Here is a 15,308-nt window from a genome sequence, read left to right as displayed (position 1 = left end):
CTCCAAATTAAATCTCGTGGTGCTAAAATGATAAAATGAGAGCAAAAATCAAGTAATAATAAATATATTTGCACATATCATAAAATAAAACGGGTGTAAGGCTCTTTACTGTATTGGATATATTCATCTAATTACAATGACCCATGATATTAAAAAACGGCTTTAAACAATGATCCAATTTATTCCTAGGAACTATATAAGGATATAAAAGTCTGGAAGTTTTCAAGATGCATATAAACTCCGGTGGATTTACTTCCCTCCGCAGAGAAAGTGCAATTTTGTGTGCAATGCAGTGAGGGGAAAAAAGCAATAATGCAGGAATACGCTTCAAGATAATCAAAATAAAAAAAAATAAAATCTTGTAGTTAAAGCCCAGATAACTACAGGCTAGTCCCATTAATCCCTAAAAATCTTAATATTCTGAGATAATCCTTTTAAAGTGAGTAGATCAATAGGCTACAGAACTTTAGCCATGTTCTTCATTTTGCTCCTCTTTGGGGGGAAAAACTGCGGTTTCTCTCGTTAAACAAAGACTCCTCTAAAACATACTTGAAATAAACCTCTCTTTTCCTGGAGTTTATTCAAACAAACATGTTACCATAAACACACGAGGACTTTGAATCACCTTTTGTATACAGTTTAGGCTAATGAACTTACTTCTGCAAAGTCTTACATTATCGTACAAAACACGTTTCACTCAAGTTTAAACATGCGGGGTTTTCTATTTCAGCAAACAAAATGGAAACAAAAAAACATTTCAAAGTAAAGTCACTGAACGGGAGGCGTCAAACGGGCCGGTGGCACCCTGCATAGACGGTAAATAGAAAGCACACAGAAGCAGTATAAAATATCTACAATATAGGATTTCTTTTTTCGAATTGAGTTGATGATAAGTTCGACACTTTATTTTTTTCTTCTTGCAAATCCTTTTTGAGGTCAAGAATCCCCCCAGACAGTCTTCAAAAGCAAGCAAGCACAAAAAAAAGAAGAAAAAAATCCCATTGTCTTTTCCATATGTTAGGCCTGTATATATTTACATTTATATATGTACAATGCAGCAATGTAACACGTCTTCATCATTTAAAAAATCCAAAAAAACCTGGACATTTCAATTGCTGTGCAAGTTCATTGGTAAACACATATAACCCGCATAATCCATTTTTCTTTTCTTTTTTCTTTTTTTTTTGAAAAATGATTGCAACTAATCCAGTTTAGTTGTCTTTGATTTTTTCCCCCATCCGCAGCTAAGCTCTGACACCGTGTCCGTTTATCACATATATATTTATTTATATTTGTAACATATTTTGGCCCGTCAGCTGTTGTATTGACACGCGTTCAGGCTCGAGCCGGGGCTCTGCAGGCCGCTGTATCCAAAAGTTGGATGCTGTTTGGATTTGAGTCTGAGGGTGGCCAAGCTGGAGTTGCAAGTGTCCCGGTAAACGCTGTACGGAGAGCCGGGGGGCCCGTACGGACACGCGGACGACGACATTGCTGAGTTGATGCCGGACGTGCCGATCCCGTTCAGGTTGCTGATGTTGTTGAGGCCCGGGGTGGGCATCCCCGGCACGGCGGAGTGGCCCATCCCGGAGGCCATGGTCATAGAGGAGATAGAGTTGGGCGCAGAGAACATGGACTGCGAGGTGAGGGGGCTCATGGAGTTGAAGAAGGTGAAGTTTTTGGTGGACAGAGGCGCCGGGGTGAGGCCCTTGTTGGTCCAGTTGTTGTAGGTGTACGCCGGGTACATGTCGTCGTAAGGCTGCATGAGGCCGCTGAACTGCGGCAGGTAACTGTTCTTACACAGGTCCATCTGCTGGTTCCGCTCGCGCTTCCTCCACTTGGCCCGGCGGTTTTTGAACCACACCTGGCGGACAAACACACACACACACACACACACACACACACACACACACACACACACACACACACACACACACACACACACAGTCAGTACTGTGGAGACTCAGAAGCACCTGCACTGTAAAATTTGACAAATTGATTTTACCTAAAAAAAAAAAAAAAAAAAAAAGGACAGACAAGAAAAAAAGAAACCAATTACCTTGAAAAAAGTTAAAATTCAAGTTAACATGACTATTAGTCTTAATTTATGTTTGCTTTATATCTATTCTTTACTTAAAATAAAGTTAATATATTTAGGCTACTTAATTTCGTGAAGTTGTTACAGCTTTAAAATGAGTTTTAGCAATATTTGTTAACCATGTTTTCTGTGCTAAATATCTGTAATATGCCGGTATAAGCAAGCTTAACAATCAAAGAAATATTGTTCTATCACGATTTACACAGTTTACGACATTTAGGGGGAGAATACACTGTAAAATCTGACGAGTTGGTTTTACTTGAACAAAATCTAGGAAACCAATTATTTATTAAATATAAAAAACTTGTTGCAACTGAAAAATGACAAGTTTAATTAAAACAATCCTTTTAAGTTTTAGCAACATTTATAAACCAAGTTTCCTGTGCTAAATATCAGTGTTTGCATGCTAGTCAATCATATTTGTATTTTCTTAAACATGTTAACAAAACAGAATTTACACATTTACCTTCATCATTGCCATAATCCTCTTTTACAATAGCAATGTAAACAATTACATTTTAAACACAAATGAAGATTAAAAGTTCTATTTACTTTTTTTTTTTTTTTTTTAAAGGCAATTGGTTTCCAATATTATTTTACATAATATTAACCTGTAAGATTTTACAGTGTGAGTCACTTGAAGAATGAGTGAGGGAATACAGGCCATGCAAAATTGCCAAATACGTCCTGATTTTGTTTTTGCCATTAGATTAAGAACACTTAATTAACTTATTGTCTTATTGCCCCAAATCTCCAAATGTCACAAGTAGTGGCAGCATCTTATGTTAAACAAATCCAAGTTTCCATTTGTACACTGAGATCTGATAAATTGATCTTATACTTAAAATAATGTTAGACACCGACTGCCTTGAAAAAGTAAATATTAATCTTAATGTATGTTTACTTTCTATCCCATTAAGTTTACTTAAAAAATAGCTTTATTTAATTAATTATGTGAAGTTGTGCAAGTTCAAAGTGGAATTACCTTTTTATATTTCTAAGTGTTAACTTCAGTAACCAAGATTTTACCTGGTAATCACAAAGAGGATTATGGCAATGATAAAATTAGGAGATGTGCAAATTCTGTTTCGTTAACACATTTAAGAAAATACAATATGACTGACTGTAATGCAATACAGATATTTAGTACAATGAACTTGGTTTACTGGTGTTGCTAAAACTTCAATTGATTTAATTAAACTTCTCATTTTTAAGATGCACACAGTTCTTCACACAATTAAGTAAATATAACGACGGAAACTGGTTTCTTTTGTTCAAGTAAAAGGAACTTGTCATATTTTACAGTGTATTTTTTTCCCCTAAATGTAATAAATTGTGTAGTGTAAGAATAATATTTCTGCCATGGTTTAGTGCCCCCAAAGAATATGTTTACAGCAATTTGTAAACGGCAATAAAATAAAGTCAAGCACACACACACAGGTTTACTTGCCTCATGGTCAGATTAATGGTGACCAAAAAAAGTTTGTGCTTTTTAAAATGTAGAATATTACACTTTTTGCCAGTCAAATTTATAATCAGTTTTCAGTGGAGATTACAGAGTTCTTCTCTTTTTTTCCATAGTGAACATATCAAACTGGACTTGGTCCTAATTATCCTTTACCACTAAAATCCTCACAGTCAGTCCGTTTTTTCTGCATCGGGAGCCTACATTTAAATTAGAAGAGCAGCTGCTGCACTATAGAGTCCAGTACAGACTTACACTTTAAATTCATCCAGTAAACTCCTCATTTTAATAACTCCAAATAACTTATAAATAAGAAGTGAATATAACTGTAACTAATATTTGTGGAAGGTGACTTGCTAACTCGGAGTCTCGTAGTTAAAAACTTTTTTTGCACTTATTTAGAATATGGTATTTATAAAAGCCTTATTTTTAAAGCCACAGATGTTTTGAGTTGTTTAGCTACTCTGCTAAATGCGAAGGGATAATTAGCCTATTTTTGTCCATGATATTCCCATGTGTGTTTTTTAAATTAAAAAAAATTTCTTGAAATATGTGATTTCATATCACGACAGATAAAAAAAAAATTGCGCACGAGTTCATGCGAATGAATCTGATTAAGTTTTTTCGAAAACATTGTTGTAAATAACATCAGTCCAATTCAAACAAAACAACAGTAACAACATAAATGCGTTTTGACTCTCAAGACAAGGGTGCGAGTGTTTAAACGGTAATAATTCAGAGTATTTATTTTATTTTGTATTGCTTCTTTTCTAGCAGTGGAATTAAATCAGTATGTAGGTCAGACATCCCGAAATAAAACCAACAAGTTTACAACATGAATCAAAGTGGCGCAGGGCATGACTGTAAATGAATCAGACACGTACTTCTGGATATCCTCACGCCTTATCGAAACCTGACAAAATATCCGTTAGTCGGCACTCTGCGAGTCATTTTTAATTCACAGTAGAAACAGTTTACAAGTAGAATCATCAGACGGGCCCGTGGAGCCTATTTATAGCCGTGCAGGGAACAGGGTGCTGCGGACAAATTGTCCACAAAGACAAGAGCGATGTGACAGAGAGCTGCCGAGGAAACACGCAGTGTGGGGCTGCAGTTTCCTCTACCGAGGAACAAAATTATGATAACATTAAAAAGAAAAAAAACCCCAAACAAAACAAAAAAACATCACGAGAACTAATTAAACAACATTTAAAATAGCTAAGCCCACATTCAGTCTCAATATATTATCTGTCAATCTTTACTGAACACTGATGACCTTAAAAGGTCAAGTCCAAACACTTTAAAATGTCAAAACATTTTAATAAATGCTCAGATGTGATTCAGAAACATTCTGGCAGTGCTGTGTGACGCCTCGCGTTTTACAATGTTTTCTTTTTATTCCCCCCAAATAAAAGACTCTTCTGTTTTAAATTCACCCTCTTTGGCCCCAGAAATAAAAATCCAGCACTCTAAACTTGTTTAGAGACTTTTTTGAAAGAAGAAAACCCGTTTCCCTCTGCACTTTAAATAGCTGTATGCATTTTTTTATGCAATTTGAGACGGTGGATTTTGCAAGGACGGCCCGCCAGGCGCCAATTGCTGTAAATGAAACCAACTGCAATTGTATTGTGTTTAACACACGCTTCTTGCATCCACTTTTTTTTGCTCAGAGAAAATGCCAGCCAGCATAAATACCTGTGTGTAAAAACCGCGTATTGAGATGATTCCAAAATGCTTAGTCACCCGGACAAAAAAAAGCAACTTAGTGGGTCAGCTATTTTCCACTGTAAATGGGCGCTATTATAACAAGAATTCAAATACATGAATTACTAAAGACGAAAGCTGTTCATAGGAGACAGATATTGATCAAATATTTCCCCAGTTAATAAAATATATCGTCCTGACGCTGAAACATCCTCCCCAAATAATTATAATCACATGCTGTTCCTATTCACTGCAAAGCTCCAGGTAGATTTAGCTGCATGAACCGTCTCCTCCACGGGGACAAATAAGGGTCCAGCGTGGTGATGATGTCATCATAAGACAAATCCTCCATTGGCTCCATTAGCAGCGCGGATACACCCTCAATCAGAGATGTCATTTCCAACAGATCCAAGATAGTTAACGACAGCTTGTATTTCTGCTAAATATTTAACATGAAATGTGTCGACGCGAACGTTTTTGGTCCTATAGGCTATACTTGTGTGAGAAGTGCGCGCGGTGTTGAGAATTACGCACTTGTTTTAATAATGGAAGACTTGCTTTTTTGGATGCACCGCAGCAGTCAGGGATGACTGCAACTTAATATGTGTTAACACTAGAAAATCTCCGAGGTTTTTGTCAAAGGATTTTCTGCAGCGTGTCTTTGAATTCTATCACACGTTATTTCTAAACCGCGTTATTTAAAGTTATTGCAGTAATTTACTCCGTTATGAAAATGCTGGATTTTCACTCTTTCATTCAGTTAGCAGTACAAAAAAAATCGGTGGGGGAAAGGCGACACTTCAGTACCACGTATAGTATGATTTATGATAAGGATGTTGTTGCCGGCTTGTCCTGAAATTAAATGGAGAAGTTAGAAGAGCGTTTTGTTGTGTTTGTTGTTGTCAGTGGCTATTTGTCCGCAGTGTCTTTTTAAAAGTAGCTCAAATAAGGCAAATAAGTAGTAGTAGTTTTGCACCTAAAATTGTATTTGTAGCAAGTAATAAATAGTAAAATTCAGCACACCTATACACCGTGTTACTCTTTTATTAAGCCGTTTATTCTGTGAGTTTTGTATTTTTTTAATGTTAGAATGACTCTTTGTTAATTTTCTTAGCGTTTTTAATTTCGGGTATTTTGCCAAACATTTAAATATTTATTTAGTTCATGTGTATTGGAGTTGTTTCATTCATTTAGGCAATTGCTAAAGTTTTCGCTAACCCAGAGTGCTCTAATTTATTTGCCAAATCGTCTTTAGGCATGCGTTACGCGCGGCCGGCTGCCTGCCTTTTGGCCTCTTACCCGGACTCTGGCTTCGGTCAGGTTGGTCCACACGGCGATCTCCTCTCTGGTGCTCATGTCCGGGTAGCGGTTCCTCTGGAAAGTGGCCTCCAGCTCCTGCAGCTGCTGGCTGGTGAAGTGAGTCCGCTGCCGCCGCTGCTTCTTCTTCTTGGGATCGTCCGCGTTCCCGTCATCGCTCCTGTGTTCGGCGCTCCTCTCCTTTTCTGTAGATCATAAATCGGGGCGAAGTCATTGTATGCTACAGATATGTTACTTTGAATAACATGAGAAACACTGCTAAAGAGGTTTTCACCCTAAAAGTTATTCGTTTTAGACTGGAATTCGGTGCTCCAACGTGCAAAAAAAAGCCCCCAAAACTAAAACTTTGTATCAACTTTAACAGCAAAGGCCTGTCAGTATGAAATAAGCAACACCAAAGCTATAAATGAAGTATTTACAAAGCTGTTCATGAAAAATAAGCTTCAGAAGAGAAGTGACGGATTACAGCCAAATATTTACAAACATGTCTGGGAGTTTTGCATCGATTCTGTCAAACACATTTGGATGTGCCTCGCTTTAGGCTGACAGATCAATATTACTTTCTTTACGACTGCCCACTCTTATCTCACAACTGCTATCTCGTATTCGTGTCCTAACAAGAGTGCCTCATTAAACTGACGGGTCAACACGTGCAAAGGTTAATCACAAAAAAAGGGAATAGCCTCTTGAATGTTTGCCAAAAATAAAAAGCAACTTAAAGACACATTATTTTTTATTCTAAGCCCCATAAATAATTTTAAAAAATGACATCCACCCGTGTTTCTTATTTCTTCCTCATATGGAGAGAAACAGAGAAGAATTTTTCTAAAAATGTGGCCAAGTTGAAGAACAAAAAGCTTCTCCAAGAATTGTTAATAGAGACCTTCTGGCTTTCAGTTTAGATTGGTGGATGGGCTGAATATTTATAGTTTGTTTTAATGCATTTACTGACAGCAGGCCAGGCTGCTCTGCACATTTTTCCCTGACAGCCCTCGGTATCCTGCCAAATGTTTGGTTCAGCCAGCGTAATAAACAAAATGGGGTGTAACTGCACCAAAACTGGATAATTTCCTCTCTTCTGTTGCATTTATGCGCATAAAACTACAGCAGAAATGGACCAAACTAAGATTTACTGCAAATGTGTTTTCATGCATTTTATCTATGTGCACGTTGCATCGTAACACACGGAAATAAATCGTCATTGCAGTGAGAATAAGCAAACACTGGGGCACAAGTAAATTTAGTCTCCTTTTCTCGTAGTGTTAAACAGCTGAGCCCCTCTGTGGAAGCCCGTCGTAAACGTGCGTAAAATAAACTGTTATTGCACTCTGAAGAAAGAATCGAGTTGCTGAAAGCACTCTGACTGTGTACCTGCCAACTCTGTGTCTGAAGACTCGCTGCTTGAGTTCTCTAAAGTTTCTCGACTGCTGTTTGGAGTTCTCGGTAAATGAAACGCGGGGGCCACGTCGCGGGGCGGCGGTGCTCTCACTGCCTCTGCGATTCTGTCCAAATTCATCCCACCTTGAAGAGAAGGATGCGTACAAAGAGGAAACGAGGGTGAATCCCGGGAGTGCACAAAGCTTCACCTCAACTGCTAAAAAATCCACCCGATGCCTGACACACACCACGACATGAGAGGATGAATCGTGCAGGGAGGATTTCCACGAGAGTTAGGTTCCTCCACGAAGTGTTAAAGGGAAAAAAATCACACAGCCCACTCTCCCTCCTCTACAGCAGTGACGGCCAGTGCGCTCTCCTTCTCTCCGCTGCTGGGGAAAGCTTCTGCCCGCTGTGACCGCGAGGAAGCTCCGGCTCGCCAACCCACACATGAGATCCACCCATCTGCTGCGTTTAACCTCCCCAAAATGAGAGTCCCACCCACTAAGCCTGCCCGCTGCAAGAAAACATCCACCCAAACAAGTCTGACGTCGAGCTAAAGCATTTTTTTTTTTTTAAAAAGGCTATGATTTTATCAGACGTTTGGTGTACATACGCAAATTAATTATCTCCTATCCAATTTAAGTGAAGTAAAAACGTAAAAAGCGTCCTTTCTGACCCAATTAGGCTATTTTTTAGCAACTGGATTTACTGGCCATTGTTAATATGCATACAAGGCTCTGTATTTGGCTGGATGTGTGGTTCATTTCATCAGACATTTTTTGCAGCGTTCATTTGATTTTTTTCGGTTGTCGGGAGCGCGCAGTGCAGCGTTTTGCTCTTTAGGAGTAAAATGGACCTTTTATTCGTGCAGGCATGTTTGAAATGTGTCCAGCGCAGCGCAGCTGGGTGCGCTTATACACACACGCACCCACACAATGTATGCCTCGGATATGTACTGAGCTGAATAAACATTTGCCATCTAACACGGGCCTGCCCAGTTACTGTTTTTTTCTCAGTATGAATAGTGCACGGCGATATGAAGATTATTGTGTTTATGAATAAGGACACGCACTGTAAACTGACAAGTGTCGCTCTATCAGCTCATTGATTCACTTTGACAAACAGTCAGCACTAGTAAAAGCCAGGCACAACAGCGCGCTCATTACTTCACACACAAACACCAGGCTTTTTTCTAGCAAATAAATTAGGGAATAATAATCTGTTGACAGCAGCGCATCCCTCTGCGCTGCACCTCCCCACAAACAGCGTGATATAAACATGATTAACAACTTCTAAACTCAATGGTCTGACTACTACAGTGGTAGATCTTAATCTCTCATCACAAAATACATTACACAAAACATTACACATTATGATTGATGGTCCGAAATAATAATCTGTTTACAAAAAACTGTGCTATCTGACGGTGACACTTTTGCCTTCAGCCCGTTTTGTTGACGCACAAATGGCAGTGGTGACCAGTTGCAGGCGCGCCGTCATCACAGAATAGGCGAGATTGCGTTTATTATGTAGTTGACGGCTGTGGAGACTGAATGTGAGCTAGCAGAGTCAATTTGGAACCCAATCAAGCCCTGTGGTATCATTTCGAGTTGTGGAAGAGCTATAACTAAAATCTGAAAATGAAAATTCCAATCAGATGTTATCTTATCAGAGTGTTTTCTGGTCTGATTAGAATCTGTCATCCCTCGCACGCATGCTCAGCGCGTGCGCTCACTCCCAGCGCACTGTAACCCCTATGAACATTCATAGGCCTGTGTGGAGAAGTGCAGAGCTTCGTCCAGATGTAGACTTTCTGATCTCAGTGTGTGCTGCACTGGAGTAAAACATGCAGTAAAAAACTTGCAGTAATAGACTACAATAGCTGCAGGAGAAATGAGTTCATTTTTTTTCTTTTACAAACTAATTTCTTTGTTAGAAAACGCAGCAGCCTGCTGGAGCACGTGGGCCAAACGTCTTATTTTTAATTAGTTTGTAGTCAGGTTGGCGCCAGGTGAGACCTTAATCACATATGAGCAGATCTGGTGCATCTTTGCACCCTGGGAGGGCAGGAATGGGTTTTTTTATTTTTATTTTTTTATTTAAAACCTATAAGAACTTATGTTGTGTGTGTTTTCACGCAACATTTTCCCGGACACACTACGTGTTCTGCTTATAGTATAATTGACCCTTGTGTGTGCTAAGCTCTCTTTTAGTGTGATTGCGCTCTGTTGACCAACAGCCAAATTTCAGGCTTGAATAGTTTTCTGTAGTTCTATAAAGTCTTAAAATAATATATTCTCCCCTAAAAATGAGGCAAACTTTGCCAATGGAGACATAAACTTGTCTCCATTAAACCTATATGTTTCTCTTGAATTAAGTGCACTGTTTTTGCCAAATAATGAAACAACCAATGAGTCCAAGCACAACTGGAAAATTAACCTTTTGAGGGAAAACAGCTCTGAGTGACGCACAAGACATATTTTACGGTGTCTTTGCGCAAATATACGCCAAAACAGAAAACCAAGTGCAAAACAAATTATGTCAATTTAACCATTTTTGTTGCTTACACACTGTTACCTTTAAGTTTCTCCTGCAACATGAGAGCGGCTGACCTGCTGACTCGCTGTCTCGGCCTGCAGACTACATGTGTCGGGTAAATGCGCACCGGCTCAGGCCTCACCGTCAGTCTGAGGCTCGGACTGTCACCGGCGCCAGTCTCGAGCATTTTTGGCCTTTGTATGACAGTGACTTCTGACATGAGATCCCTGTAAGACTGGAAAACTCCCCCGAAGGCCCTTTCAAAAGACAATTGTGCAAGCTCTCAACAATCACTTGGCTTTTTCCATTTTATATTTGTTCAACCTCTTTCTACACAGTGCGTGTTCCGAAGATAATGAGGCTCATTTAAGGGCCTGTATTATATTCCTGAACATTAATAAAAGGCGTACCGTATTAAAAAATCAGACTAACTACAAATTGAATTAAGTAGTTTAAGTGGTTTTTTTTTTTTTTTTTTTATATCATAATGATGTCATTGTTAGACTATCCAGCTCCAGCATGCGTCATGGTGGCCTGTTGTGCGCAGTACAGGCTTGTATCTCTCTTCCAGAGAACCACTGTTGCCTACCTGTTTTCTCATTGTTTTAGCTGTGGGCAGGTGCGTAAAATGGTTTTGAACAGATATTTGGCGCAAAAAAAGACAAACTGAACTGCGGCGTTTGGCCCAAGCGGGTAGTAAGTGGAAGTGGGATGCGCTGTGAATGATAAATGATGCATTTTGTAAAAAGTGACCTCGAGGACCTGGTGATCCCATTGTGCCAGCAGGTGGTATTTACTATGCAGACTGGGAAAACTGAATGAAGTGAAAATGGTGCGCGTTAGTTGGGGGTATAGGGACACTGCGTGAAATGTATGGCTCTGCTCGGGTCAATGCAAGATGATTTTAAAAGCAGTAGTGTAACTGTGTCCTTAAAAAAGAATTTAAGTCTTTCTTAAAGAACTTTAGGGTAACAAAAATCAATTAAAACGGGGAATCCTATACAGGTCAGTTTAATGTAAGTTACAACTTGGACACTGTTGTTTAAAAATACTTTTTCCTAATATTACATCAATATTACAGCAACACCCGTAGAATAAAATTCACAATAAACCCACTGACCCTTGAATTCCCCACAGGAATATTAAAGGATTTACAGCACATGGAGATTTTCCATGGAGGGGCTCCTGTGATTCTACCTTCCTCTGTCCTCCAGCAGATATTACAGGCTGATAGATGGGGGTAATCTAAATACCCAGCCTCCTCAGCCTGCGTCCCTGCCCGCGTCCTGCTTCTCCTCTGCTCTCGAGGGCACTTGCGTGTGATGGATGACTTAAAAAGCCTTTCCATCCGGCAGGACAGGTTAAAGGCCAGTGGAAATGCAAACACTCATATTTTTCCTCCAAGAAGTGAAAACAAACTCGGCGACCGCCGTTAATCACACACCAAACACACATAAAAATACAGTCCGGGTGTATTTTCTTTTAAAACTCTCCTAACTGTAAAGCAACCAAACAACGTAAAGCTGGAAGCGCGGGGGGCGAAAAAAACAAAGCATATAGAAAATTAAAGCTGGCGAGCAGATTCAAAGGCAGGGCAGCAGTGGAGATGTAACAGGACACGGTGGGTAACTGGAGAAGTACAGAGCTGATTATTTCCTTGGTGATGGTTTCCCTGCTTAGTCCAAGGCCTGTTTGACCTGAAGCCTCACAGCCAACAAACAACCTGGCAGAAGGGACGCAGGTGTAAATAAAACAATAACCTCGAATGGCCATCACAGGGAAGACTCGGAAGAAACGGCTATAAAATGCTGTAAAATGCCGTTTTTTCGGATTAAGCCAGTTCGGCATGCATACTGTACATTACAGTATGTTTTTCCCCAAAAGCAGCGCTTTATTGTGGTTTTATAGAAAAATAAAAAATGGTGACTTCAGATGGAATTAGTCCTCAAAAAAAGTCACACATGAAAAAGAATTCCCTAGTCACGAATCATAGAGTATTTAAAAAAGAGGAAAAGAAAAACAAAACAAAACAATAAAACGCACATGTTTATTACCAACATAGATTCCACTGTAACTTTAATGAAGCTCCATTTAGTTTCCAACCAAACGGTCCAAACCTCTTTCAGTCGGTTTTACTTTAACATAATTATTTTTTCCAACCTTTAAGTTGAAGTTGCACCATTATTATTATAAATAAGTATTTCCTAAAGTACATTTAAAAGGATTGTACACAGACAGTCTCTGCCTCACGTGTATGTCTGGCATTTTAATGTCATAAAAACAGTGGATTTTTTCCAAAGTTTTCACATTGGACGCTTTTTGGGTTGGGACTTAATCCGGGTTCACAGAAAACCTCATTTTAAAAAAAAAAGTATTACAAAAAAAATATTACATGCCAACCTCTGCTTTTGGAAACAATATCCATTCCAAGCTTTTTTATTGCTTGCTGTTTATCTAGCTTGTTGTTTTTCTATTTTTTTGTTGTTCAAAGGCAAAACTACTCACAAGGAATTAATCATCAGAAACCAGACACACACAAATAAAGCAGAAGACGGTGTGCAAATAAATAAACATTAACTATATGCTGCATTGCTGAAAATGTTGTTTCAGTCTGCTTTCATTTTCTGTCCGCACGCTGGCATTTGCATTTCATTATCTGATATTTCCGCATATCATCATGTCGTAAATGCCATGCGCATTAATTCATCACATATCGAACATATTGCGTCTAAAAACAGATGTCTGTGAACACGCACAGCTTTTATGCTGCGAGATTTACCAAAAACAAGTTTTGACATTGCGCCAAAATCAAGAGTAGGTCCGACCTTAGACTGCAGCATCATTTTTGCTTTAAATTATAGTGATTTTCTCAATATAATAATTCAACAGCTGTGAAGAGAACAAGTCATACCTGGGTCCCCACAAGAAATCACATTTTTTGACAGATTCAGTTCCATTCCAGTTACCTGAAAATCAGAAGAAGAAAGTTACATTAGAGGAAACATTTTCTGCTTATCACACTTTTTAAATTAAGAAGTCGTATACATTTATTTTACTTTCTTTAACCCACTTTAACCAAACAGTGCGAAAATTATAATCTCTGTTTTTTTTCGGATACACATAATATACAGTTAAAAATTTTTTTTTAATCGTTCAAAACCAACAATCAGTGATCTTGCCATACATTTTTTTTTACACAGCAAACTTTAAATTAATGTAAAATTCTCTTTGCGTCCTTGTCTTCTTCTCAAACACTTTATTATATATATATATATATATAATATATATATATATATATATATATATATATAACCACCACCAAGCAATGAATCCAAGGCAGTGCAGCCAAAGCACAACAATAAAAAAATATTATTAAGCAGTAACCCAAAACATTTCACCCAATGCATCATGATTAAAATTGTCATTCTATTTTATTATGAAACATTTCCATGTAGCGCTCCATGTTTTGGACCCTCAGTAACAACCCTAACCCAACATCACAAAGTTTACCTTTGCCATGATAGTGTGTACACGCGCGCGCGCGCACACACACACACACACACACACACACACACACACACACACACACACACACACAGATCCCCTCTTATCTACAGGAATCCATTTGCTGCTTCTCTGTCCTCAGTAAATCTTCGCTCAGCTCTCTTCTGTCCTCCGTGTTCACACGCTTCAGTGGCGCGCACCAGCCTGCACTTTATATTCATTTGGTTCATTTAAGGAGTCAGTCAGAGATTAATGCAGGAGTGCACTTGGAAATAATAAAGTGGTCTTCGTTTCTATATCTGGCTGACAATGATGCTCAAACACCCTGAATAGCACTCACTGTGTTTTGGCTGCTAACTGATATTTTCCAGAGACGCTGCTGTTTAACTCCAAAAATGTGCGTAAAGCTGCATATCCTCGGTCTCATGGCCTCTCTACGGCCACTACAGCCTCTCTGACCCGACAAGCTGACAACAATGCACTGGTTTAATGGACTGTGCTAATTATTTCTTTATCATTCTTAACAAGGGCTTTTGTTATGACTCATATTTGCTACATCTGAAGCATAAAACGGCCAAGAGGGAGATGCCAGCCAGCCCTCTGACCGATCCCCCGAGCTACAATTCAGCAACCCGACAGACGGTGGTGTGTGTTTTACTCACCAGTTGGTCCCCAGCAGAGGCAGACGACAGAAAAAAGGAATAAAGCCTCAGAGTTTCCCCATGCAGGTGTTCAGTAAATCCACTTTATGCGTCGGCTGCGCGTAAACGCTGCGTCCGCGATAATCAACGCTTTGGTTGCGTCTCTTCGGTGATGCTTTGGTTTTCTTTCACCAGCGCTCTGCAGCACGCCTCGCGGTGACGTCACGACACCTCAACCCCCATCTCTGCCCCTCGCCGCCGCCACAACCCCCTCCCACCTCCCCCGTTGTCATCCTCTTTATCCTCCTGCACCTCCAATCTCCTCTCCATCCCAGTGCTTTTGATTTGAGATTCATCACTTTTTAAATCCTCATCGAATTCCACAACGTTTTCACCCCAATTTCAACCCTCAAATTCACCTTCATTGTCTTCATGCCAAAATGTATCTCAGTTTCTGATATTCAATTCAAAGTTTTATTCTTATCCTCATTTCTCATCTCCAATATGAGCAAGGAGCAGAAAAAATACAACTATTGCTAAAAATACCTAAAATTCAAACATATAGCCCAATGATGACGGTGCCGCTGCTGCTGATAATAATAATAATAATAATAATAATAATAATAATTTATTATTATAATTATAATAAGAATAATAATGCCGC

The 15,308-nt window shown here is 39.1% G+C and overlaps 1 protein-coding gene across 3 annotated transcripts; it reads right to left on the bottom strand.

The window, feature by feature from the left end:
• Positions 1–620: 620 nt before the first annotated feature.
• pitx1 (paired-like homeodomain 1) lies at positions 621–14,768 on the bottom strand. 3 transcript variants are annotated; one of them, XM_042499206.1, is made up of 5 exons: positions 14,666–14,742; positions 13,411–13,465; positions 7,953–8,102; positions 6,564–6,766; positions 621–1,861 (listed from the first exon to the last, which is right to left on the bottom strand). In XM_042499206.1, exons 2-5 carry the CDS (start codon positions 13,454–13,456, stop codon positions 1,313–1,315), a joined length of 948 nt encoding a protein of 315 aa, XP_042355140.1. In that variant the 5' UTR covers positions 13,457–13,465; positions 14,666–14,742; the 3' UTR covers positions 621–1,312. The 3 variants fall into 3 exon arrangements, with proteins under 3 accessions (XP_042355140.1, XP_042355139.1, XP_042355138.1); XM_042499205.1 differs by lacking the exon at positions 7,953–8,102 and having other exon boundaries at positions 14,666–14,768; XM_042499204.1 differs by lacking the exons at positions 13,411–13,465; positions 14,666–14,742 and adding an exon at positions 8,207–8,341.
• Between the last annotated feature and the right edge of the window lie 540 nt (positions 14,769–15,308).

Source organism: Plectropomus leopardus, chromosome 13, assembly GCF_008729295.1.
Source record: "Plectropomus leopardus isolate mb chromosome 13, YSFRI_Pleo_2.0, whole genome shotgun sequence".
Lineage (NCBI taxonomy): Eukaryota > Metazoa > Chordata > Actinopteri > Perciformes > Serranidae > Plectropomus > Plectropomus leopardus.
This window is presented reverse-complemented; position numbering and strand designations above follow the sequence as displayed.

Excerpts from the sequence above, each read along its gene's own strand:
- pitx1 (XM_042499206.1), bottom strand. The coding sequence starts at position 13,456 with ATGGAACTGAATCTGTCAAAAAATGTGATTTCTTGTGGGGACCCAG. Across the intron at positions 8,103-13,410 it reads GATTTCTTGTGGGGACCCAG|GTGGGATGAATTTGGACAGA; the intron begins GTATGACTTGTT and ends CTTCTCTTCAAG. Across the intron at positions 1,862-6,563 it reads TGACCGAAGCCAGAGTCCGG|GTGTGGTTCAAAAACCGCCG; the intron begins GTAAGAGGCCAA and ends TTTGTCCGCCAG.